At 43.9% G+C, this 27,300-nt stretch overlaps 1 protein-coding gene across 2 annotated transcripts in view; it reads left to right on the forward strand.

The window, feature by feature from the left end:
• The window catches only part of XPO5 (exportin 5), a 2,857,558-nt gene that overhangs the window by 1,916,031 nt on the left and 914,227 nt on the right, over positions 1–27,300 (forward strand). For both annotated transcript variants that reach the window (XM_044060355.1, XM_044060360.1), the window contains exon 23: positions 2,998–3,095. In XM_044060355.1, coding sequence (XP_043916290.1) covers positions 2,998–3,095 — 98 coding nt within the window. The remainder of the gene's footprint in view (positions 1–2,997; positions 3,096–27,300) is intronic.

A 27,300-nucleotide genomic window follows, 5' to 3' on the forward strand; every position in this document is an offset into this window, starting at 1 on the left:
CACAGTTTGGAAACAATAATACCACTAATTCCATGTCTGCAAAAGGAATTTCTGTGGTGGGCTCAAGCATGCCAAACAAACACAGGTCTGCCTTTCAGCAAGCGTCAAGCAAATCAAGTCATCACAACAGACGCCTCGGACTACGCCTGGGGGGCGCACATGACAGATCGGTGCATTCAGGGCAAATGGTCCCAAAAAAAAAGCACCTTCACATCAATCAAAAAGAAATGCTAGCAGTAATAAATGCTATTATAGCTTTCAAGAACTTTCTAAAACCAGGTCAACTATTGATAAGAACGGACAACACCACAGTTATGTGGTACATAAACAGGGAGGGACACATTCTTACCCCCTATGCAGACTGGCCATGTCACTTTGGAACACGACCATGGACTTACAGATGGAACTACAAGCACAGTACTTGCCAGGCAAGGAAAACACGCTGGCAGACAACCTAAGCAGGATCATGACAGATCCACACGAATGGAAGTTGCATCCAAAAGTTTTTACAGAAATAATCCAAGAATGGGGAAGGCCAGACATGGATCTATTTGCCTACCACAAAAGTCATCACTTGACAAAGTTCTGCTCAAGAATCTTCCATCCAAAGGCCTAGAGAGTGGACGCTCTCTCTTTCAGCTGGACATCAATGACAGTTTATGCCTTTCCACCTCTTCCTCTGCTGCCCAAAGTTCTATTGAAGACCAGAGCAGACAGACCAAAGATGATCCTCATTGCTCCGGACTGGCCAAGGCAACACTGGTACCCACTCCTGAGGAGCCTGACGCATTCCCCACCATGGACCCTGCCTCTAATGCCTCTTCTTCTGACTCAACACAGCTTCAAAACTCTTCAGTCAGCTAAAAACTCTCAATCTAGCCGCATGGAAGATTCCTTAGCATCACAGCAGGCCCTACTCTCCAAGGAGGTGCAGGATGTCATTTTGGAGGCCAGAAGGCCATCAACTAGAAAAGCTTACTCCGCAAAATGGAAATGTTTTTGTGTCTGGAATGAGAAAAAGGGCCAGGACCGTAAAAAACTGAATTTACCACAAATGCTACAATATTTGACAGAACTGCTAAGCAGTGGACTTTCTTTCTCCTCCATCAAAATCCATGCCTCAGCCATTTCTGCAGAATACAACACTGATCCACCTTTATTCTCTCGCCCTCCATTAAGACAGTTCCTCAGAGGGGTTAAGAATGTGAGACCTCCAAGGAAACAACCAATACCTGCTTGGGATCTTAATTTAATTCTGGAAAAACTCACCCTGCCTCCTTTTGAGCCAGCTGCTTCAGCAGATTTGCAATACTTGTCCTGGAAAACAGCTTTCCTTCTGGCTATCACCTCAGCTCGTAGAGTTTCAGAATTCCAGGCTCTCATGGCTGTCCAGCCTTTTATCATCTTCCATCAGGGCAGAGTTTCCTTACGAACCAACCCGTCCTTTATGCCTAAAGTGGTATCCAGGGTAGCTTTAAATCAGGCCATACACTTACCTACTTTTTATCCTAATCCTCAAAACAAAGGGGAGAGATTGCTACATTCCTTGGACATCCACAGACAACTGCGTTATTATTTGGACAGAACAAAGCCTTTCAGAAAATCAGAACAGCTCTTTGTGGCCTATGCAGTAGGAGCTCAAGGAAAGCCAATTTCCAAACAGACAATTTCAAAATGGATAGCTCACTGCATACGCTTTTGCTATTCCTTCCATGGCAAAACTGTACCTACAGGCATTAGAACTCATTCCACCAGGGCCACAGCCACCTCTACAGCCTTCCTCAGAGGAGTTCCTACCAAGGATATCTTGGAAGCAGCCACTTGGAGTTCTGTGCATACCTTCTCCAAGCACTACAACTTACCATTGTACTCCAGATCTAGAGCAGGCTTTGCCACTGCAGTCTTGCAGGGCATTTTGGCTCCTCCTAATTACACCTAGTGCCTACCACCCCTTTCTTAGCTTTGGGATTCTACCCATATGTGAGGACTGCAGCTGTATGTACGATGAACATAGTACAGTTTTGTACCTACCATAAATGTAGATGTTCGAGTGCTAATACAGCTGCAGTCCAGGTTTCCCTCCCTCCCTCCTTCCCCTCTAGGGGTATTCTTTTATGGTGTATTTGCTTGCAACTACTGTTTTTTGATTATATTGCATTGCATTATTACCTAATTTTATGTATTGCCTTCCTTCTGGGGGCACCTGACATCTGGGGCAAGAAAAACTGAAGAAAATGGCGTTGGCTGGTTCTTTTATACCCCTGTCGCACTGACGTCAGGGAAGAAGCGACGACAACCGACTCCGGACCTAGACTTTGGAATTCGGCCGACCGAGGACCCGCCTGACGGCAGGAGAACCCATATGTGAGGACTGCAGCTGTAGTAGCACTCGAACATCCACATTTATGGCAGGTACAAAACTGTACTTTGTGTACACTTACCATAAATGTAGATGTTTGAGTGTATTCACTGTTGCAGTCCTGGTTACCCTCGCTAAAGCCCCCTGACTTTTCACCTATTCTCTTTTTGGCCATATCTTATGGCTATGGTATTTACTTTTTACTGGAGGTGTTCCACACCATGTAATTGCTTTCTGGTTTGGGGGCTCCTGACATCTGTGGCAAGAAAAACTGATGTAATGACGTCAGCTACATGTTTTATACTCCTGACATCATGGAAGAGGTGACTGCATCCGACACAAAAATCCAAAGGCTCTGATATTTGGGCCGACTGAGGGCTGCCTGCAGGCAGATAACCCAAGTGTGATGACTGCAACAGTGAATCCACTCGAACATCTACATTTATGTTATGTACACAACTGTACTTTCTGTGGTAAATACATTAAAGAATGGAAGCGGTTAATCTTAGGACTCTTGTGCTTTGTCCTTGGAACTTGTTTTGTTTTGTTTTTTTTCCATGATGTTTTTGTTTGGAAGAAATGAGCGAGTACTTCTAATAAGCCTACCTTGTTGTTTTCCTTAACTTCTTTCTCCTCACGAGTGTTTGTGAAGCCTCTGGTGCTGTCATGTCCTCCTGAATATTATGAAGAAGTCCTTTGCCCAATATTAGGACCACTGTTTTCATTCTTGAAGGAGGTAACTATTCCAGTGGAATGCATGTTGAGCATGTAATTACTTGCTATTGTCTGGTAAATCTACAGCTGTGTATCCACTCACATTTGGGTACTAGTTTTTATTTGTACAAAAATACTGAAATGATTTCTTGTGTGACTGTGCCTTTTCTGTAACCTAAGAATTCTGAAAACAGCCTCAAAGTACTGGCATGTAACATGCTGATAATTTTCTAAACTGTGTTTCCACCAGGCACTGCTCAGTTATCCATAGCAGGGAATCAGTGTCTCCCCCTCACCTGACAAGGGCAAACTCTTCAGGAGAGTTTTAGACCATCTTACTGCTTCAGTTGAGCTCTCTCTGCTTGCTTTAAAGCACTTTAAAAAGGAGTGGTTTATTCTGTTATCTAGCATGACTTTTAGTATAGAGCAGGTGTCTCAAACACAAATGATTGAGGGCTGCAGTCTTGCAAAACAGAAAGGTAGTCATTGCAGTTGGAAATGCAGTCCTTTACTTACCTTTGTCCACACTTATGTTGATTTGAAGACTGAAGGATATGCATTTTGAGATCCCTGATATAGAAAGTGCTTCAGTGTTGCTAGTCTTATTTTGCAGCTGAGTTGTATGTGTAGTTAAACGGAAAACTTTTTGTTCTGGTTTTGCTTCAGTTATGTGCACAGGTATCTTTTCTTTCTGAGACAACCCTGACTCATTTCAGAGGTAAACACCCAGAAGTGGCTGTGTCCTCTTTACAAACAAGAAACACAAGCACAGTCATCCACCTTTGAAGACACCAATTGAAGGATTCCTATGTAAATTGAAGTGCAAAACATCACTACATTCCATAACTGACAGATGAATTAAGAAAATGGATTTCGCATGACAAAGGAAAAAATTACTTTTGTGGGTTAAGACCCCTGCATCCCTTTGGGACATTGCCGTCCCCTCACATCATCCTTAATTGTATATTCCTGCTCTTAGGTGGTGTTACCTTGGAGACTATTCTGTTAGTTGAAACCTATTTAAATAATTCTGTATACAGTAAGAAATTTTATTTTTAATTATTTATTTATTTATTTACATTTCGTTACCAGGAAAGTCTGACAAGGCAGATGAGACCATTTTCTGCAGAGGCCCAGGGAGAAAAGCTCCATAGTAAACAAAATAAATAAATAAAATACGATTTTACAAAAAAAAGAAAAAAATAGTAACAATTATGAAAAGTATGAAACGGCAAATTTACAGAAGTTACATAAAGGTCATGTGTAACATTTTGATTAGTTACATTCAGTCAAAGCAAAATTTTATAACAAAAAGCACATTTGTAAAAGTTACAAAGGGATCCTGTACAAAAAACTATTTGCAAAAATGTACATATAATTTAGATTGGATTTTAATGATGTAGAATGTATAGATTATTCTGGTATAAGCAGAGGTAGTGAGGAAAGTAGCAACCTGGTTAGACAGACATTTATACCCGCGAGGATAAAATTGAGTTATTAAAGGGATCTTATTAGTAGTGAGAGTTTAGGTGAAAGTTGAAAGTAGCAATGCTGAAGATGGAGAGTGTAAAAGTAGAAGGATGTTGAATGGTGTATGTAGGTTGAAAATGAAAGGAGCTGCAGTGTAAAATGAGGAGCTGCAGCATAGATTGAAGGTGATGAAAATAAGGAGCATAGTGAGAGAAAGAGGCAGAAGATTAGTTGATGTATGGTGGAAGTTGTCCTGAATTGATGCAATGACATGTTGGTGACGCGAGTAAGAAGTGTTTGTGCAAATTTGCATGCTTTATATTTTGAGATGGTTCTGTTAGCATAGGGATGCAAGTTCCATAGTTTTGCCAGTGAGTAAGGAGTAAAGGGATTTCCCTGCAGTTTTGTTGGGTTTACTTGTAGATAAAAGCTGTTTATCTTTTGAGTGAAGAGCATGGCCAGGTGTGTAGATTTGAAGAGTAGTGTTTAAGGTGGGACAAACATCAGGAGTGTAGATAAATTTGTGGGCCTTGGTTAATTGGAGGTAATTTAGATGCTATGGATGTTCTAGACATTTTATGTTGTTGAGAGCAGTACAGTGGTGCTGATAAAGATATTCAGTAGCAAATTTCGTTGTTTTATTGCAACATGATTCAAGCTTGGTTAATAGTGTTTTTCTGAAGATTTGTTAGAATGGGGGCAGCATATAGTAGTGAAGGTAGCAGGTAGGTAGTGGCTAGTGTTTTGGTAGTTTTGTCCATGAAGGGCTGGTGTCAATATAGCATACCTAATTTTTGGTGTGTTTTTTTAATAGAATTCTATATGTGAAGGTCAAAGGTAAGTTGATTAACGATTGTATGTGACTACTTCAGTTTCTGTGTTATTCAGTGAAAATATCTTAAAATCAGCTGAGATGGTTCATATGGTAAAAAGTAGAAGTTTTTTTTTTTTTTTTTTGGGACTGAGAAATAATTGAGCATTATTAGGTCAGGTCTCAATGGATGTGTTCTGTATTGGTGTAAGAGGAGATGAAAGTGGTATCATCAGCATATTGGACGGGGGAACATTGATGTAACACAGTATGGGGATTCATTTGTAAAGGTATTAAAGAAGAGTGGTCCAAGGATGGAACCTTGTGGTACACCTGTTTTATTGGTTAGGTATTGGGAATGATAGCCTTGCCAGTTTGTGCATTGTTGTCTATTAAATAGGTGGTTAAAAAAATAACATAGAAGGGAAGGTTGGGGAAGATGAAGGGAGGAGAGTTCATGTAAGAGTTTGGGATGTGAGACAGTATCAAATGCTTTAGAAAGGTCAAGAAAAAGAGCTGAAGTTAGTAGTTTCGAGTCCCAAGCCTTCTTGATGGTGTCTGTGAAGGATATTAGTGCTGCTGTTGTACTGTGTGCAGGTCTGAAGCCATGCTGGGTAGGAGTTAGGTTATTGTTGATAAGGTAGTTAATTTAGGTACACATTTTTCTAAAATTTTAGATAGGGGGTGATAGTGGCAGTAAGACAGTAGTTGGAAAAAGTTAGATTTTCCTCCGTTGTCTAGAGTTTTTTTTATTGATTTCTCCAGAGGGATGGAACTTGAGATTCTGTGATAGATCTGTTAATGGTAATACTGACTGGGTAGGTAGTAGCATCTGTAGATAGTTTCAGGTATTCACCGGGGAGGTTGCCAGCAGTGAGAGGGAGCATGGTTTAATTTTGTGTAGAAGGTTGCATGTGTGAGTAATGGGTACTGACTGCAAAGAGAAGGTTGGAGGTTCGGGAACTGTTGAGGTATTTTGGGTTGAGAGATGAAGTCAAAGTAGGTTTTAGTAGTGTTTGAGAGGATAGTGTATTGAGGCTAGTTCAGTTGGGGCTAGGGAGGTTGCCAGTAGTTGATTAAGGTAGCTGTACTTTCTGTAAAGTGAAAAATTAAATAATTCTGCAATCTGAGACCGAGATTTGTCTGTAGTTGAGGTGGGATTTGTTTGGATCTTGGGGAGAGTAGTGGTGAGGTTGTAGACCAGAACTTTTTAGGGTTAGTTCTTTGTTCGGTTTGTTGTGCAAAATATTCTTTTTTGTCATTTGTGTTTTTTTACCTGATTCATAGGCATCTGTATTTTTGTAGAGTTTGATCATTCCTGCTCTTATGCCAGTCTTTCTAGGCCTTACCTCTGTGAATTAGAAGATGTGATGTCAATTTTCACCTTATCCTCACAGATGGGCTTGGATCCGATCCGACTCTGCCATTACCAAAGCTCGTGGTCACAAGCTTTGCTCTTGGGTACCTCCCCTTTACTCAGAATGCATCTCAGGCATTATCTCAGATCTAATTTGCCACTTTGTGAAGAACGTTGGTTGCTTTTGCTCATAAGTTTGGATAAGTGTATTTTACTATTTTTTTCACATTATAACTCTGTATTGATAATTCTTCTCTGTAAGGTTAAATTTCACTGTCGTTTTCTCTGCTATAAATACCTGTAGTCTCCTTTTTAGGTAACCCCCTACCATTGCTGTTAGGCTCCTTCCCTCCCTTTTCACTTCCATTGTTGGTAGTTGTCTTACCCTCTTCTTTTTCTTGTTTAAAAAAAAATATATATATATATTCTTTACTAATTTTCTATGCTGTTGTGTGTGCGACCTGTATTGGTCTGCTTTACTATGGCTGACAAACCCGGTAGGCCGTTATGCTTTAATAAATGTTGAAGGGTTTGCTTCCTTTTTCTGAAGCCATTGCTGGTTCAGACTCATTGTCTTCTAACTAGTCCAAACCTCAGAAATGGCATTCTTCGACTCAGCGATTCCTTGGAACCATCAGAAAAGAAATCTAAATTTCCAGATCCATGAGGCCCTTCAGATCTGACTACTTCTAAGTCTGGATCAGACAGATCTTTATAGTGGTCAGGTCCTTTGCCTCTGAAGAGATCAAATCGGATTGATAGTCCGACATTGGTTAAAAGTTATTTCCCCTCCAATACTAGGTCTCCAGCCTTATCTTTTTGGTCCACCAGAGGCCTTTCAGATGATGTGGACAGAGTGGTCCAATGGCTCCTAAGCACTCCAGTGCTGAACCAAGCTTTTGTTGGATCCGACCCCTTGGGCTTTGGATCCAAGTTGCCCACCCTGATTCTTGTTCTTCCTCCACCTTCCTTCCAAGCTTCAGAGTTGAGAGATATGAGTGTCCAGATCTCTCCAACATCTGATAAGAGGATTTCCCGTTCGGATCAGACCTTTGCCTTGCATTTCTCCACTCTGTCAGAGTCTGATGACTCTCAGAGCTGTTTCACAGCGGTGGGGTCCGCAGATCGGGTATCGACTCTTAAGGCTTTCGGATCTGTCTGTGGTCCTCAGAACTTTGACTCAGGTGAGTTTGGCTCTGGCTTCATCCTCAGACATTCTGTCTTTTGGGGCCAAGGGGTTGATGGCTCCGACTATTTCCTTGTCTGGTCCTGAGGCCTGCTCGGTTCAGGGGGAGACTGCTTTCAGGGCTCTGAAGAGGGCTTTGGCTTCTCCAACATCTCAGACTGGGTCTTGGGCTCTCCAGACCCCCCCCCTTGTTCAGCCGGCGTGGCTTCCTTCTGGGCTATCTCTTCCACAGGGACAGCGAGAACTTCGGCCTCAGGATACCACAATTGATACCCCCTGCTTCTTCCAAAACCTCCCTGGAGTATCCCACTGAGGAATAGGAAGAGGACCTGCAAGAGGAAGCATTTAGACTCGCTTGAGGGGGTCCATCACTTCTGATACTGACCTCTATGAAGGAGAGGGATCCCCATGGTCACCTCCTGACAATATATCCTTTAGGGACATCTTGAATTATTGAAGCATAGAAGTGGCTGGTAGTCCAGCAATCCTTCACCAGAGGAGTCAGTATACTTGAAGGCCTTTGGTTCTTGACCTTCCTCCTCTTGGGTGATTCTGCCTTTGGACAGACTTATTGAGTTAACTTCTATGAAGTCGTGGGAGACCTGAGATTCTCTTAAGCCTACCCCTCAGAGACCACATAAATTCATTACTTCCCCTGTAGACGAAAAGTTTTGGACCAAGAAGGTTGCAGTAGATGCCATGGTTGTGGTGGCAGCAGCAACCAAAAATGGAACACTCACAGACTAGTTCCACTATCCCTCCTAATAGACATTCTAGGATGATGGATAGGTGTAGGAAGAGCATCTTTTCATCAGCGACCTTTGCTCTACGGTTCCTGAATTACCTGGCTCATTTCACTGGGTTGCACAGGGATCTGATCAAAGAGCTTTCAGATTCCCTTAAAGGAGCAGTAGCTTAAGGGTCACAAGATAGTTTCTTTCCAGCTCGCCACCCTACATTCTATTGCTAATGCTTCTATGCGTCTCATTTCCAGTGCAGCAGGTGGAACGTACAGGGCAGGGGGTTCAGGCATGTCTATGAGGAGGCTGGCCTGGATGTGCCTTTGCGACTTCATGGAGCCTTTTAAGTCTTTCTTTGTGAATTCCCCTTTTGATGGCTCATCCCTTTTTGAGCTAAAGTGAAAGAGACGCTGACCAGATGTGAACAGGAAGGTAAAAACCCTGCTTGCTGTTGGCATATTTTTTTCCATGGCTCAAAGACCCTACTGTAAAGGTTAAAGGGGCAGCAGAAAGATGTGGTTCAGAAAATCGTAGGGTTTTTTCCAGGACTTGTGGTGAGAGTTCCCATAGAACCACTGGGAGGAACAACAATGGAAGACACCGGCCTCATGGCAGAGGGGGTCCGCAAAACCAGGGTGCCAGCGGAATGTTGTATGGTAAGCCCTTCCAGCAATCCTGAAGGGAGGCCCGATTGCTTTGCCCCAGAAGCAATTGGGGGATGACTTTCTCTGCACCTACACACCTGGCTAAAAATAAATAAGTGGGTGCTAAACGTCCTTTCCAGGGGCCATCTCGTCCACTTTTCCCAAACCCTTCTCGCAATCAAGAAGATTTCGGACCTTCCACCCAGTCAGCAGGAACAGGCAGCCATTCAACTGCAAAAGCTGCTCGAGAAGAGTCATCTTGTAAGTCGCATCAGACCAGATAGAATCCGGAACTTAACCAAGGTTCTTTTTAGTTTCAAAGAATACCGGGGACTGGAGACCTATTCTGGATCTCCGCAAAATCAGGAAGTCAGTAAAAAGGCAAAGTTTCAGGTGGTCACAGTTTGGTCCATTCTTCCTTTCCTGGAAAAGGACAATTGGATATGCTCTACAGACCTGCAGGATGTGTACTGTCACAAAAATAGGCACATGGTCCAGAAGGTACTTGTGCTTCCAGCTGGGAGCCAGTCTCTATCCATTTAAAGGTCTGCCCTTTGGACTCGCTATAGCCTCCACAGAGTGTTTACCTAAATGCATGGCAGTAGTAAAAACTCACTTGAGAAAACAAGGATTCTGGATGTTTCCATATCTAGATGGCTGGCTTATCACCACCCCGACCAGGCATAATCTTATTCAGGCAAGAAACTACATTCTAGAACTTTGTGCACTCTTGGGCATTATAGTAAATCATGAAAAGTCATCTCTAGAACTTGCACAGAACCTCAAATGTATAGGTACAATTCTGGATGCAAATCAGATGGTAGCCAAGATGTCACTCTCGAGTGACTATCAGATCTCAGGTCAGAGTATTACTTCACAGAAACTCAATACCGGCTCACCTAGTCCTACAGACTTGATTCGATGGCAGCAGCAGTTCTAGCTCCATTAGCATGTTACCATATGAGAATCCTCCAATGGTTCCTATTGGTGCAATGTTTTTCCTAGAACTTCCCATGTCCTTCAAGATTTTCCTCACCAGCCTTTGCAAGCAGGACCTTCTCTGGTGGCTTCAGTCCGAGCAGGTGGAGTTGTCCGTTGGTTCCTTCACAGCCCAAGGCTACGGTGACCATGGATGCTTCCCAGATTGGAGGGTATTATCTGGAAAGACTGTCCAGGGTACCTGATCCCCCATCGAGAACAATTTGCATATCGATGTCCTAGAGATGAGAGCAGTGCTTCTGGCATTGCAAGCATTTCAGGACTGTCTTCCTCAAGGGACTATTGCAGTACAGTCGGACATGTCGGTAGTCTGGGACATCAACAATTAAGAGGGAGCCAGGTCGTACCCCCTACCTCGAGAAGCCCTTAGGGTGTGGCAGTGGGCAATTTTGTCAACCGTTTCCTGATAGCAGTGCCATATTCCAGGGAAATCTAATATGATAGACAAACTGAGCAGAACTATTCTAATGCCTCATGAGTGATCCCTCAATCAAAGAATTGCAGAGATGATTTTCTGCTGATGGGGCCATCCCTGCTGCAACCTTTTCGCCTTTCCAGTCAACAAGTGCAGCAACTATTTCTCCCTAATTCCTCCTCTAGGGGAGTCCCTGAGGGATGCACTCTTGCACGATTGGCCCTTGGGTCTTCTGTATGCCTTTCCCCATACCCCATTGATTCCAGCCTTCTTATGAAAAGCCAGTTGGTTGATGAGAACAGTAATCCTAATTGCTCCCTAGTGGCCTCTACAGATTTAGTCTCCCTTTCTGTGGCCTCCTCTTCTGAGCGAATCTTGGATTCTGGACCCAGTTCCAGATATCCTGTTGCATCAAGCGGGAATGGTTCTTCTGAATTTACACACACTCAAGTTGACAGCTTTGCTGCTCCAGTTCCAGTCTTACCCAGGCAACCCCTTCTCTCTTCCCCTGTCCGGCACATTATTCTTTCGTCTGTCAAATCCTTCCCGCAGTTTGGTGAAGAGCCCTGGCATAGACCCTTTCTTCACTCCTATTGATTAAGTCTTGGATTTTTTAGCACAACTTTTTAATGAAAGTGCAGCTGCAGCTACTATTAAGTTCCAGCTAGCAGGCAAATCAAATTTCCATTCAGGTGAAAATGGGTCTTCATTGATTTCTCACAAAGTCTGCAAAGCCTTTTTGAAAGGTACAGTTCTTTTAAAGCCTCCATACAAAGACCCTTCACCACCTTGGGACTTCAATCTCGTTCTAAGGCATGTTATCTGGCCCCCGGTTTGAGCCAGCAACACACTGTGACCTGAAATTCCTGTCATGGAAGGCTCTTTTTAGAAGGGTGTCTGAACTGCAAGCCTCATCATTGCAGTCATCTTGTCTGATTTTTCACAAGGATGAAGTCTCCCTCTGTACTAATCCTTCTTTTCTACCCAAAGTGGTTTCAGAGAATACATTGAATCAGTCTATTGAATTGCCAGTTTTCTTTCCCAGTTTTCAAAATAAAGGGGAGTATTCTCATTATATTTGCTAGATGTTCCCAGACAATTACATTTCTACCTTTATAGGACAAAGGTTTTTAGGAAAACTGATAAGCTGTTTGTAGGCTATTCAGATGTTAGAAAAGGTCTCCCTGTCCAACGTGACTTTAACCAATTGGCTCTCTCAATGCATTTCATAAGTTTACCATTCTCAGAATAAGTAATTACTGAGACCTGCTGAAGCTCATTCTACTAGAGCCATGGCTACATCCTCTTCCTTCCAATCCAAGGTTTCATTGCACAATATTTGTGTTGCAGCAACATGGACCTGTCACCTTTATTACTCATTACAAATTGGATTTGGTTTCCAGGGGTAGAGCTGCATTTGGATCTATGGTCCTAAAGAATATCCTTCCTTAAGCCACCCAAGATGCAGGATGCTAGGGACTCAGTCCCATCTGTGAGGATAAGGTGAAAATTGACAGCACATAAAGAAGTTATGTACTTAACATAACGTTCCATGTGTGTTGTCCATTTTCACCTTTTCTTACAACCCACCTGCCAGCCCCCTACCAAGGCTTCTGATGTATCGAGATGTCGTGGAATATACGTTCATTTTTTTTTTTTTTTATTCAATATTACCTTGCAGTGGCTTCAATTCCTTTGAGAAATATGTATATTTTTCATTGCTCTGGGAATCCTGCTTTCCCTTTCTTTTCTATATACGTTTATATGTCTATACATATATATATATATATATATAGCTGTGGTAGTGGTGCTGCGGTAGCGTTGTCGCCTCACAGTAAGACGTTGTCCTGTTCGATTCTTAGCTAAAGCATCTTCTGTATGGAGACGTGTGAATGGGCGTACCTTCGTTGAAGGTTGTGCGTCAGGCCTAGCAAGTAGGTACGTAAAAATCTACTGCTAATCATTAGCGGACCGGAGTTCTGCTGTGGCGACCCCTAACCAGGAAAAGCCGAAAGATACAACAACATATGTATGTGTATGTATATATATATATATATATATATATATATATATATATATATATATATATTAATATATATATATATATATATATATATATATATATATATATATAGATATATAGATATATATATATATATATATATATATATATATAAAGAGAGAGAGAGATATATATAGATATAGATGCAGCTATATATCTATAGGTATATATTGATATGTGATCAGCAAACAAGATCTGAGGTAATGTCTGAGATGCATTCTTGATAAAGGAGAGGTGCCCAAGAGCAAAGTTTGTGACCACAAGCTTTGATAATGGCCGAGGCAGATCTGAGGGTCTGATCGGAACCCATCCGTGAGGAAAAGGTGAAAATGGACAACACACATGGAATGTTATGGTAAGTACATAACTTCTTTTTTTATGGATTTAGTTAGCTAGAGTGCATGAGTAATTTTGTTTTTTTTTTTTTTTTTGTTCGAAGTGGAGCTGGACTATTAAGGGTGTCTACAAATAACCTGTTGAAGTAATTAACTGTGTCATCTAAAGGGAGCGTTTTAAGTAAACATCAGTTTAGAGTGTTTAATATTTTATTGAAGTGTTCCCTGCAGACGTTTGTTAAATTTTGGGATGTTTTATAGTTAATGAGTTTTAGGAGATTGAGAGGTTGTCATATAGGTAATAGGATGGTGATCACTTAAAGTATCCAGGAGAGTGCCAAACTTTGAATATTTCTTGCGATCTGTAACTAAGATCCAGTTGAGAATTGAACCTTGGTTGCAATTTTTTTGAGTTTCTCATTGGAGTTGTGTAAAGTCAAAGAGATTTATGCTGGTGGTTGGGAAATCTGAGGTTAGATTTTTGCCAGTTGATGTTGACATCTCCCATAATAATTTTATTGGATATGTTTTGTGACATCCAGGAGAGAATGTCTACTAGTGTGTTGATGTTATGGCCAGGGTGAATGTACAAGACTGCAATACACGGTTGTTTAGTAGAGTTGAGTTTTAGGGAGGCTATGAGGAGTTCGGCATTATTAAAGTTTGGGATGGGTTTGGAGTACGGCAGTGTTATGTATGATTTGAGATAGATAATGGCTGCTCCTGCTTTTTTGTATGTCCTATCAGAGCTCATTATATTATAGCCTAGACGAAGCAGTTCTGCATCTGCTGTATTTTGTTTCAGACATGTTTTTGTGAGAGCAAGTATGTCAGGGGTGTGCTGTGATAGCCATGCATGAATGTCAGTTATTTTGTTGCTGATGCTTTGTATGTTTAGTGTGACTAAGAGTAGAGTAAAGTATTAGGGGGTGCTGTGGTATGAGGTGGGGAAGATGAAATTGTGCCTGAGTTTGGGTGCATGTCTCCACTCTGGGCTAAGGCTGCGAATAGAGGGAGCAGTGGAAGAAGACTGTATGGACACATTTTTGAATTAGGTTTTGAAAAGAGTGAAAGGTTGGAAACAAGGTAAGATTGGAAGAGTCTGTATTTTTACATAGAGGGATGGTTACATTAAGTAGGCTAGCAGAAATATTGGAGTAGCTGTCTGTTCCTCTAGGCAAGTAGTGGCAGTGGTGGAGGTTTTGGTTAAGTTAAATGTATGGGAGTTAAGTGTTGTGAAGGTGACTAGGAGGATGAGTGTTATAGTAAGGGACAGGATGAGTGTATGTTAGGGATGTGCCATTTTGTGTAATTACTAGTAATAGTAGAGGAAGGGAAAAAGAAAGGGATAGTTGGACTGAGTGTTTGTAAGGGGATGAGTGGTTAGAAAATGATAGGTGTAACTATAGGGATTAATGTGTAGTAATAATGAGAGGGTGGGGTATTATATGGTATTAAATGGAAGATGTATTTAATTGGTTGGAGTGTGGGAGTGGGTGTCGTGAAGGTTAGAACAAATGTAGAGGGGGTGGAGGTGTGTGGGAATTGGGTGGGGGTAGGTTAGGGGGAGCAAAGTGGGAGAGATTAAAGTATCAGTAAGACATTATTTTTGTACTTATTAAAATAGTTACTGTAATAAGAGAAGAGTAGATACTTATTTACTCTACTTACATTGGGCTTTAGCAAATCTGATCTGAGGCAGTAATAAAAAACAAAACTGTATGTATGCTACAAAATATTGATGCTACAGTGGTCACTAGGAGGAAAGTAATCAGAGATCATAAAAAATATATATATATTTTTTATTATAGTGGTTAAGCAAGGAAAGGGAATTCACACATTGAGTGCCAGTAGGGAAAGTCAGTATAGATTAATGGGATGGAGGGCAGAAAAAGAAAATAATCTCTGTGATGTACAGCTAATATTGAGATGGTATTTGAAGTAATTTACAGGCTCTGAAAGTGGCAAACATAAATTAGTTGAAGCAGGGCTGTAGACGGGCTGCAGTATGTTTGAAGTTGAAGCATTACCCAACTGGAGTGCAGACGTTGAGCTTTTGCAGGTTCAGTTTAAGGGAAAAAAATACATGGGCTTAAGACATTAGTTGAAGCAGGGCAGTAGGTGGCTGCAGCGTGTTGTTTCAAGTTGAAGCCATTAGCCAACTGGAGTGTAGGCACAGAGCTTTTGCAGGAACAGTTGCTTGAGGGAAAGAATACATGGGATTAAGACCGTAACAGAGTATTTCTGATTAAAACTATCCTGCCATTAGCATATACACATCACTGATAGTTTACTGGACTGGGGGCAGAGTGAAAGATCTGTATGTTAAATATGTTAATAAAATATGTAAATTAAAATTGTAATATTTGTGCTTGAGCTTTATCAAAGTGAATTAAGAAGCAAATACTTATGTCCTTCCCTATCACTGTTTTTAATAACAGGATCTCCTGCCAAGGATAGCTCTACATCTGGCAAACATATGAAATATATTAATTTTTACTAGCATCATATTTAAAATGTATGCAATCTGTCATACAGGGCATAAAGGTGACATACAGATGCTCCATACACTGAACTTCTGTACTGCCAGTCCAAATGCCACAGTTGTACATCAGTTTGAACGTCATTCACTGTGCTGGTTGTAACAAGCCTTTTGCTGAGAAGTACCCTATTGGGGTTCCTTTTCTTTTGTAGTGCATTTTGACAGTTTGTCATCCAAGCAAAGGGAATGTCAGTATGGGTGGCAGATTCCCCATAAAGATGGTCATAAGTGTTTTTGTCCAGGCACTGTTCATGACTGCACTCACTGCCCATTTTGTCAGACGTTTGTGCTGAAGACTATTCGTGGTCTTCTGTCTTCTGTTTCTCTTTATGTTGAGAACCAGAGTCTTGGCTCAGGGTACCATGGCTTGAATCTTCCTGCCCTGAGATAGTCACCACTTAAGAGGAAGCCTAAAACGTTGACGTGTGATACTATAGCTGTCTAGCTTCTGCCGTACATCTCTCTTGAGGTGAATGGTACTCCTAAGGACTGCCTGGTGTTGGCGTCTATCACTCTGCCACAACCCTATTAAAGGCCAGCATGGAACCGGCTTCTCGCATGTCCTCAGAGGCTTTGCATACGTTCACTGTAGACATGGAGGTAGAACCGTGACTGATCACATCTGAGGGGCCTAGGTGGATTCCCATTGTCTTAGAGAGGAAGTGCTTGGTACCCTGGTTGAGTCTAAACAAGGTTCTCAGCCGCCAAGGTTTGTATAAAGCCAGCAGCCCCCTTAAAAAGACAGAAGACTAAGCACATTTCTCCCACTCCCAAAGATTCTTAGGAGTGGCAGGATTTTACTTGGCATTTGTTTAATACCCTGATAGCTGTGAGACCAGCTCAAGGGGATTTCTGCCCCTCCCTGGTCCTCCTCCTCTAAAAGATCTAGGGAGCTGAATTCCTCTGCTGAGGAGTCTGACTCTGATGAGGATTCTTTGGGCTAGTCTTCCCAAATGACTTCAGCCTTGGACTGCTCCTCAGAGCCACAGTCCAATGCCTTCAGCCTTGGACTGTGACTCTGAGGAGGAGGATTTCTTAATTCCTGACTTAGCTTTGGAGGAGTTGTCCTTTAGGGATACAATAATTCACATGATGGAGCATTTTTAAGTGGGACTGCTGCCAAGTTTCTGACATCCAGAAATGAGATTGAGTTGCTACAGATGGATACACCTAAGTCTTTTGCTGTTCCTTTTGCATTGGCTGCCGTATTGGATACTTTTCAGCTGTCTGTTTAGCTCCTGATTCCCAACCTCGTGCACCTATGAAGCTGGACTATTTTTTACAGTCCCTGAGGCTTTCCAGTTTCTTTGCAAGTGTCCTTCTTCTGGCCCTGCCATGATTTCTGTCTCTGCTGATAAGCCTTCTTTTTCTCTAAACTTCTTCCCTTAGACAGGGATAGTCTGGCTATGGAGAGGTTGGGGAAGAAGGGCTGCACTTCTTGCACCCTGGCATTTTGTGCCATTAACTGTCAAACTCACGTGACCAGGTATGTTATATCCCTTTTGTCTCATGTGGCAGGGGTTCTGTCTAACCTGCCAAATTCTGAGGCTAAGTCCACTGTTCTTTCTTTCGTGAGATCCAATTCTCATGTGGCTCGTCACTCATTAAGTGTTGTTACAGTGCTACTGATGCCTCCTCTAGAGCTGCTGTTTCAGGCTCTGCCATGATGCAGTATTCCTGGCTTCATATTCAACTTTTGCCTGATGACATTAAGCTTCTTGATCCTCTTTGGGTAATCAAAATTTCTTTGGGACTCCAGTGGCAGATTTATTTAAGACCTTACAGGACCAAGGCAAGATTATGAAGGGCTGTGAGCAGACTTTTCTTTCTCCAATTCCTAAGTTTCAAAGGAATTATCCTTCTAAATCTGTCTTTGTTCTTAGCCTTATCAGCCCTCCAAATGTAAGCAAATCCCGAGATGTGTTTTTTCTGATAAACCAACTCAGACACCTAGACCTTAAAAACCTTCCTTTCAGGCAAATCTGCCTCCATCTGACATTCTGTTTCCTTCCTCTTGGCCAGGATGTCCTTCAAGGATGCATCTGCAGTCATCACATATGGGTTGTCCTGCCTCAGGCAGCCCTTCGGTCGGCCGAATTCCAAAGTCTGGGTCCGGCGTCGGCTGATGTCGCCCCTTCCCCATCGTCAGAGCGCCTGGGGTATAAAAGCGTCAGCCGACGCCATCTTCCTCAGTCTTTCTTGCCGCGTGGTGCCCGAAGCAGAAGCAGTTCACAAGTGCCGGTTGGCCCGCTCCTGTAATTCAGCTAAACCGAAGACTTCAAAAGCTAAGTACCCCGTTGGGGACTCTTTCTTGCCTCAGCCGATGTCAGATAAAATTAATAATTGCTTAACTTGTGGGAAACAAATACCTCATAAGGATTTCCACTCTTACTGTCTACCTTGCCTAGGCCCAGACCACGACGTCTTGGCCTGTTCCGCCTGTGCTTCCTTCAACCGACGCACTCTAAGACGTCGGTCGGAGTTTGCAGAGGAATTTTTTGGGGCTAGTTTTGCTTACAAAATGTCGTCGGAGACTCCGACTTCACATTTAATGAAGAAATGCAAGGACAAGGACCGACACCCGTGGTCCCGGCCAGGCCTACCGCGAGTGTCTCGGTTTCGGCTGAAACAGAGTCCTTGGTAATACTGTCCACTGAAACCGTACAACCGACAACCTCTGCCCCGGAGGCCACTACTGTCTCGGTTGTTGAATCTCCGTTGGAATCTGGTGTCCAGGAACCTTCCGACACCATTCCTTTAGACAAAACTACACCAGCACGTGGTGCAGCCAGGCCTCCTGCATCCATGTCTATTAAGGCATTCTCTAGGGCTAAAGCTGCTAAACACTCAAAATCTATGCCTCCCAGGGTTATCCCTCAGGGACCCACTACAGGTTCTCAGATCCTTAGTCTAGCAGAGGACCTTATTTCATTAATTAGGGGCTCTCAGTCTCATCCTGACAGGGGCTCTCAACCTTCTACAGCAAGAAGGCCCAGGGTTGAGCCCTCTGATTCACTCTCCTCAGATGAGGCCTCTGCTGGCTCTGCCCTCTCGGACTACCAGGAGGAGGCCTTTTCGGCCTACGAGGATTCAGATGCAGAGGAATCTATCCCTTCGGCCTCCCTTCCTGAAGAACTGTCTTTTGGGGAAACTTTACACACTATGAGGGAGCATTTCCAATGGTAAGGCCAGGAATTCTCTGATTCCAGGAAGAGATTAAGGACCTTCTTGCATTTGCCTCAGCATAGACCTTTGGCTATTCCCCCTGTTTTGAATGTTATTGATGATGTGTACTCTGAATCTAGCTCAACCCCTGACACTCTCCCTCCGGCTCCTGCCAAACCTGATAGGTACTACAGGGTCCCGGAATCACATCTTTTCCTTTACAAGGCCCACTCTGCTGACCCAGAAACTATTTCCCAGGGTCCTAAAGGGCTTACAGCTGCCACTACAAAAAATCCACTCCCCTCTGAAAGGGAGTCCAGGGCTTTAGAGCGATGGGGTAAAAAAGTGTCTACTTCTGCTACCCTTGCTATGAGGGCTTTAAACTGTCAATTTCATATGATACAGTACCAAGAATATTTGTTAGATGAATTGCATAAAAAGCTGTCTTCTCCTGAACCCCTAGATCGCAAATCTCTTCAGGATCTGGTACATAACTCTCAACAGGTTAGCAACCATTTTTTGCAGTGTGGTTATGATGCATTGGAAGCTTCATGTAGGTCAGCTATGACAGGTGCAGTTATACGTAGGCATGCTTGGCTGAAGGAACAATCTCTGCCAGACCATGTTAAAGCAAAGCTTCTGGATGCTCCACTGGAAAGTCAAAAGTTATTTGGCTCCACTGCTCAAGGAGGTCTTAAAGAAATTTGAAGAAAAGGCAAAATCTGTACAAACAGTCAAAGATTTTATGCAAGTCCAACCACCAAGATTCAGCAGAAATTGGCCTTCCAAGAACTGGTCCTTTCCCGACACAGGCAGATTTCAGAGAGGCAAGAACAGGTGTGCCAGAGGTAGAGGGCAAGCTAGAGGCTCCTACAGAGGGCGTCAATGGCAGCAACCCGACCAGAGAGGTAGTGCAGGGCCTACAACTGCTGCACAGGGACAGACTCAATGACTTTACCTTGACACCACCAACCAGGGCTCAATTGGAAGCACCTTTGGGCGGAAAGCTTTCCTTATTTTCGGAAAATTGGCACATTATTACAAGGGACAAATGGACACTACAAATAATAGACAAAGGATACAGGTTCCATTTCCACACACTACCGAAAAGAAAAGGCATGCCAGACTTGCCACCAAATCAAAGGGCAGAGGCTTTGAAACATATCTCCAACTTAATGAAAATGAAAGCAGTAGAAAAGGTTCCTCTTGCAGAACAAGGCCAAGGGTTTTATTACAGACTCTTCCTTGTTCCAAGAAAAGAAAAGCAATGGAGGCCTATTCTCGACTTGTCCGCACTAAATGCTTATCTCATTGTGCCAAAATTCAAAATGCTGACTCTACAGCAGCTCCTTCCCATGCTGGGCAAGGGGTCTTGGCTGGTAACTCAGGACCTCAAGGAGGCATACCTGCATGTCCGTATCAGACAAAGCTGCAGAAGACGCCTCAGATTTCTTGCAGGTTCAGAGCATTATCAATTCTCAGCATTGCCCTTTGGCTTATCTACTGCGCCCAGAGTATTCATGAAATGCCTGGCATCAGTAATTGCACACTGCAGACTTTAGGGGATGCAAATATACCCGTATCTGGACGACTGCCTTATACAAGCGGATAGCCAACAAATTTTGGTAAAACACTTGAATTATGCCATCTATCTTCTTCAGGCCTTGGGATACACAGTCAACATTCACAAGTCAAGACTTGTACCATCCCAAAGAATAACTTTTCTGGGTGCGGATTTAGACACAACCACCCAAATGGCTTTCCTCACAGAAGAAAAGCAGAACCAACTACCGGATTACTTCAAAAACCTGTCAAGACAAACTCAGCTGACTGCAAGGAAAATCCTGCAGGCCCTGGGTTACATGGCGTCTTGCATTCTTCTGATTCCTCAAGCAAGGCTACATATGAGAAAACTCCAATGGTACCTAAGGAGTTTATGGACTCAGCACAGTCGCAGCTTGGAAACTTTGATACCACTCATCCCATGCCTTCAAAGGGAATTTCTGTGGTGGGCTCAGGCAAGCCAGTCAAACGGGTTTGCCCTTCAGCAAACCAATAGCCAGCCTAACCATTACAACGGACGCTTCAGACCACGGATGGGGAGCGCACATGGAAGGAAGATGCATTCAAGGACTATGGTCACAAAAAGAGCTACGCATGCACATAAACCAAAAGGAAATGCTGGCAGTGATATATGCAATCGAGGCCTTCAAGTTATTTCTACATCAAGACCACCTGCTAATAAGGACAGACAACACTACAGTTATGTGGTACGTAAACAAGCAAGGAGGCACCCATTCCTACCCACTTTGCAGACTGGCAATGAATCTATGGGAACTTTCCCTGACTCTCAATATACAGCTGCAATCCCAGTTTGTACCAGGAAAGGACAATATACTGGCGAACAGCTTAAGCAGGAACATCATGGATGCACACGAATGGATGCTGCACCCAGACATCTTCCAACAGATAACACAATCATGGGGGAGACCGGACATAGATCTCTTTGCCTCCCCCACACAATCATCAGCTGGACAAATTCTGCACAAGGACATACCACCCACAAGCATGGAAAGTGGACGCGCTCTCTTTCAGCTGGAGAGATCTAACAGTGTATGCATTCCCTCCTCTTCCATTAATGACCAAGGTCTTGCTGAAGATCAGGGCAGAGCAGCCAAGAGTGATTCTGATAGCTCCGGACTGGCCAAGACAGCACTGGTACCCATTGCTAAACAGCATGTCTCGGACAAAACCATGGCTTCTGCCACAATGGCCGTTTCTCCTGACACAGCACAATTACAAAACTCTGCATTCCAACCTGAAAACATTACAGCTAGCTGCCTGGAAAATACCTTGACTCTTCACCAGGATAAGCTATCCAAGAGAGTGAAGGATATCATGGAAGCTCGCAGGCCTTCCACACGGAAGGCATACTCAGCAAAATGGAAAAGACTTCACACCTGGAACACCTCAAAGGGCCTAGATGCAACAGTTATGAACATGGCGCATATCCTGGAATATTTAGCAGAAATGCTCCACAATGGCCTGTCTTACTCTTCCATTAAAATTCATGCTTCAGCAATTTCAGCAGAGTACAACACTGATCCTCCTGTCTTCTCTCATCCTCTGCTAAGACAGTTTCTAAGAGGAATTAAAAACATCAATCCTCCAAGGAAACCACCACTGCCTACTTGGGACCTTAACTTCGTGTTGGAAAAACTAACACTGCCTCCCTTTGAATCTGCAGAACTACAGTTCCTCTCATGGAAGACTGCCTTCCTTCTGGCCATAACCTCAGCAAGAAGAGTATCTGAGTTAAAGGCCCTCATGGCAGTACAGCCATTTCTTATTTTTCATCAAGACAGAGTCTCATTGAGAGCCAATCCTTCATTTATGCCCAAGGTGGTATCTAGGGTCTCATTAAACCAAGCTATTCACCTGCCTACCTTCTTTCCAAATCCACAAAACAAAGGGGAAAAGCTACTGCACACCCTGGACATACACAGACAGTTGCGCTACTACTTGGACAGAACTAAAAATTACAGAAAAACTGACCAGTTGTTTGTAGCATATGCTGCCAGTGCACAAGGAAAAGCAATTTCAAAGCAGACAGTTTTCAAATGGATAGGGAATTGCATTAGTTTCTGTTACTCCTTTCATGGAAAAACTGTACCAACTAACATTAGGCCTCATTCGACCAGAGCCACAGCCACCTCCACAGCCTTCTTAAGAGGGGTGGCTACCAAGGACATTTTAGAAGCTGCTACATGGAGCTCCGTGCATACATTTTCCAAGCGTTATAACTTGCCTTTATATTCCATATCCAGAGCAGGCTTTGCTACAGCAGTCCTGCAGGGCATTTTAGCTACACCTTCCTTTACATAGATCCACCACCCCCAGATTGGCTATGGTATTCTACCCATATGTGATGACTGCAGATGCATCCTTGAAGGACATAGTACAGTTTTGTACCTACCATAAATGTAGATGTCCAATAGGTATGCATCTGCAGTCAGGTTTACCCTCCCTCCTTCCCCTCTGTGGTATTCCTTGGGTGCATTTCCCTCTCATAGCTAGCTAGGGTTATCTATTATGGTGCATTTGTTTTTATATATGTATATATTTTTGTGCATGTTTGGAATTTATTGCATTTCTCCAAATTTAGCCTTCCTTAGAGGGCACCTGGCATCTGGGGCAAGAAAAACTGAGGAAGATGGCGTCGGCTGACGCTTTTATACCCCAGGCGCTCTGACATCGGGGAAGGGGCGACATCAGCCGACGCCGGACCCAGACTTTGGAAAGGGGCGACATCAGCCGACGCCGGACCCAGACTTTGGAATCCGGCCGACCGAAGGGCTGCCTGAGGCAGGACATCCCATATGTGATGACTGCAGATGCATACCTATCGGACATCTACATTTATGGTAGGTACAAAACTGTACTTTTCTTTGTCTCTTCTGCTCGGTCTCTCCCTGTTTGGCAACAGACAACTTCAGAAACTTGGGTACTTTCAATTAGTCATAAAGATTACTTAATGGTTTGGAAGTCTCTTCCCCCCTTTTCAGGCATTCCACAAACTCCTTCAGATCATATTCCCCATTTTTCAGGGTTTTCCAGGGTCTGCTGGATTAGGACACAGTTCAACCCATTTTAGAGGCCCTAAGGGGCACAAGGTTTTATTCCAGGATATTTTTGGTTCCCAGGAAGGAGGGGTCCTATAGGCCTTTACTAGACCTTTCTTTTTGAATCCTTTTCTCAAGGTACCTACCTTTAGGATGCTATCTTTCCAGACCCTGTTTCCTTTTTTTTGTCTTTTGCTTCCTCAAGCCTGCTTGGTTTCCATGGATCTGAAGAATGCTTACCTTCGTATTCCTGTTCAGTGTCTCTTCAGGAAGTTTTTTTTTGTTTTTTTTTTTTATTCGTTTCTTTCTCTCATTTTCAGTTGTCTGCTTTTCCCTTTGGTCTTTCCACTGTACCAAAGGTACTCGCCAAGTCCCTGGCTCCAATCATAATTTTCTGCAGGCTTCAAGGAGTACACATTTTTTCCTTATATGGACAATCTGCTTTTTCAGGCTCCACCCCCCTCCAGGCATCTGCAGAGCATGCACTTTACCAGGCTCCTGTTACACAGTCTGGGTTTCACTATCAATCTACAGAAGTCTATTTAGTCCCCTTCTCAGGATCACATTTTTCTGGGATACAGGATTTAAACTGATCCAATGCTGGCATCTCTGCATTGTAATGTGTGTAATAGCTTACATTTAATCCTTACTTCCTCTGTCACTCATACCTGCCAGAGAATTTGAGTTGGGGTTCATGATTTGACCGTCCCCATGGTAATGTCTTGCAAAACGTCACATGAGAAAGTTAAGTGGTACTTGCAGTTGGTGTGACTTTATAATAGTCACCCACTGTTGTTTTCCAATTTCCTTACTTCCATGTCTAAAACTCAAGCTTCAGTGGTGGATTCAACAAACCTCTCTCAATCCAGTAGTCCCTTTTCCAGCCTCCTGCTCCGTCTCAGAAGCTGTGTACTGATGCTTTAGATCTGGGTTGGGGGCTACTTCAGGCAGAATAAGGTTTGAGTCTCTGGCCCCCTTATCAGCAACTGGATTGCATCAACATCAGTGAAATGCAGGAACTTCTCTTTGCTGTCCAGGCCTTCCATTCTTTTTGGTCCCGAGGACCTTTGGGTGTCTATACAAGCAACCCAGTCATGGTACATCCGCAAGTATGTTGGCACAAGGTGCTGTCTTTGCAGACTAGCCCTTTGGGCTGGGGATCTAGCTGTCCAAATTCAGGTTTCTCTGCAGGCAGTTTACATTCCTTCAGAACAAAACCTAGTGTCACACTCTGAGCAGGTCTGGTCTGGGGCACACCGTCACAAATGGATGCTTCACAGAGGTATTTCTGGACATAATTCATCTGTGTGCTTCCCCTCTGAACAGTCAGCTTTCTTGCTTTTGTTCCAGAACCCAAAGCACTCTGGTTGGAGGGTGGACAGATTTGCTTTTTGCATGGAAGGGGATATTCCTTAATGCTTTCTTTCTTTCTTCTTCTTCTTCCCAGGATCCTGCACAAGATCAAACAGGACTCTCCAAAAATCTTGGTGACTTCCTTTTGGCCCAGACAGCACTGGTTCCCCCTCCTTTTTCATGGCAAGGGTCAGTCATCACAGGATGTTCATCGTGCATACAGCTGCAGTCATAACAGATGGGTTCTTCTGTCGTCAGGCGGGTCCTCGGTCGGCCGAATTCCAAAGTCTAGGTCCAGCGTCGGTTGTCGTCGCTTCTTCCCTGACGTCAGTGCGACAGGGGTATAAAAGAACCAGCCAACGGCATTTTCTTCAGTCTTTCTTGCCGCGCGGTGCCCGAAGCAGAAGCAGTTCGCAAGTGCCGGTCGGCCAGCTCCTGAGATTACGAAAATTTTGCAACCAAAGTCTTCCTGAAAGCTAAGTACCCCGTTGGGGAAACTTTTCTTGCCTCAGACCGATGTCAGACAAAGTTAATAATTGTATTTCATGTGGGAGGCAAATACCGCATAAGGATTTTCATTCCCTCTGCATTCCTTGCTTAGGCCCAGACCACGACGTCTCGGCCTGTCGTTTTTGTGCTACATTCAACAGACGCACCATTAAGCGTCGGGCGGAGTTCGCCCAACATTATTTTGGCAAAAAAATTAATTACATTATGTCGTCGGATACTCAGACTCCAGTTTTGAGTAAAAGACGCAAAGATGAGGACCGACATGCGAGGTCCATGGCTTCTACCGACACCACGCCAAAGCCGACTACAGGTGGTCCGGTTCTTAGTGAGGCGCCTACGCAGCCCCTGACTACCAACGACACTTCATGGCAGTGTCTACTGTACCCGAGGTCGCAGGCTCCTCGGCCCACACCCCGACTACCGATACCGAAGCCACTCTAGGCAGTGAAACTCGGAGTTTAGACAGGTCTGCCACCTCTCAAGGTGTCTTCAGGCCTTCCTCTTCTTTTTCCATCAAGGCTTTCACTAAGTCTAAAGCAGCCATGCATTCTAAGAGACAAGCTCCACAGGGCCCTTCTCCAGGCCCCATGCCTAAAAAACAGATGCTCAAAATGGCTGAGGATTTGATTACTCTTATCAGGGGATGTCCTTCATGGATGCATCTGCAGTCATAACAAGTGGGTTGTCCTGTCGACAGGCAGCCCTGCAGTCGGCCGGATTCCAAAGTCCGGGTCCGGCTTCGGCTGATGTCGCACTCCACCCGACGTCATCTCTGTTGGTCTTCGGGTATAAAAGCATCAGCCGACGCCATTTTCCCCAGTCTTTCTTGCCGCGTGGCGCCCGAAGCAGAAGCTGTTCGCAAGTGCCGGTCGGTCGGATCCAGAGATTACTTCTACCGAATACTTCAAGACTTCTAAAGCTAAGTACCCGTTGGGGGCTCTTTCTTGCCTCAGCCGATGTCAGAAAAAGTTAACAATTGTTTAACCTGTGGGAAACAAATACCTCATAAAGATTTCCACTCTTACTGTCTGCCTTGTTTAGGCCCAGCCCACGACGTAGCAGCCTGTTCGGCCTGTGCCTCTTTCAACCGGCAACGCTTAGGCGCCGGTCGGAGTTTGCAGAACAGTTTTTCGGTACTGATTTTGCGTACATTATGCCGTCGGATCCTCCGACTACCCAATCTTCCAAAAACGCAAAGATAAAGACCGACACTCGCGGTCCGCGGTTTCGCCAAAACCACGGTAAAGCAAATCATGAGTGTCTCGGTTTCGGCGAAACCGAAAACTGATCAAAGTACAGCTGAACCTATTCTTACAACTGAGGCCCCTGCTACAACTCTTGAATCGACCTCAGAAATTTTACCCACTACGGTGGTTGACTTATCAGACACCATCCCTTGGATGTCTCTACTCCAGCACGTGGTGCTGCTAGGCCTCCAGCAGCCATGTCCATTAAGGCCTTCGCCAGGGCTAAAGCAGCCAAGACTACTAAACAGTGCCTGTTAAACCCCCACATCCAGGCCCTCTTCTAGTTCTCAAATGCTTTCTTTGGCAGAAGATTTAATTTCTTTAATTAGAGGATCTCAATCTCACCCAGACAGGGCCACTCAGCCCCAGAGAAGAGACCTAGGGCAGAGCCCCTGAGCCAGTGTCTTCTGATGATTCTGCTGATGAATCAGACATAACTGACCAGCCAGAGGCTCCTTCTCCAATTTTGAAGATTCTGATGCTGAAGAATCCATTCCAGCTGCTTCCCCACCAGAAGAATTCTCCTTTGGGGAAACCTTGCATGCCATGCGAGAACAGTTCCAATGGCAGCAACAGGATTTTTCAGAATCCAGAAAAGACTTAGGACCTTTCTGCACCTCCCACAGCACAGGCCCTTAGCTATACCTCCTGTTCTCTGTGGTGGATGATGCTTTCAATGATGTTTGCTCCGCTCCAGATTCTTTACCCCAGCCCCTGCCAAACCAGACAGATTTTACAGGGTGCCAGATACTCATCACCACCTTTACAA

Source organism: Protopterus annectens, chromosome 1.part0, assembly GCF_019279795.1.
Source record: "Protopterus annectens isolate FY-2018-M chromosome 1.part0, PAN1.0, whole genome shotgun sequence".
NCBI lineage: Eukaryota > Metazoa > Chordata > Ceratodontiformes > Protopteridae > Protopterus > Protopterus annectens.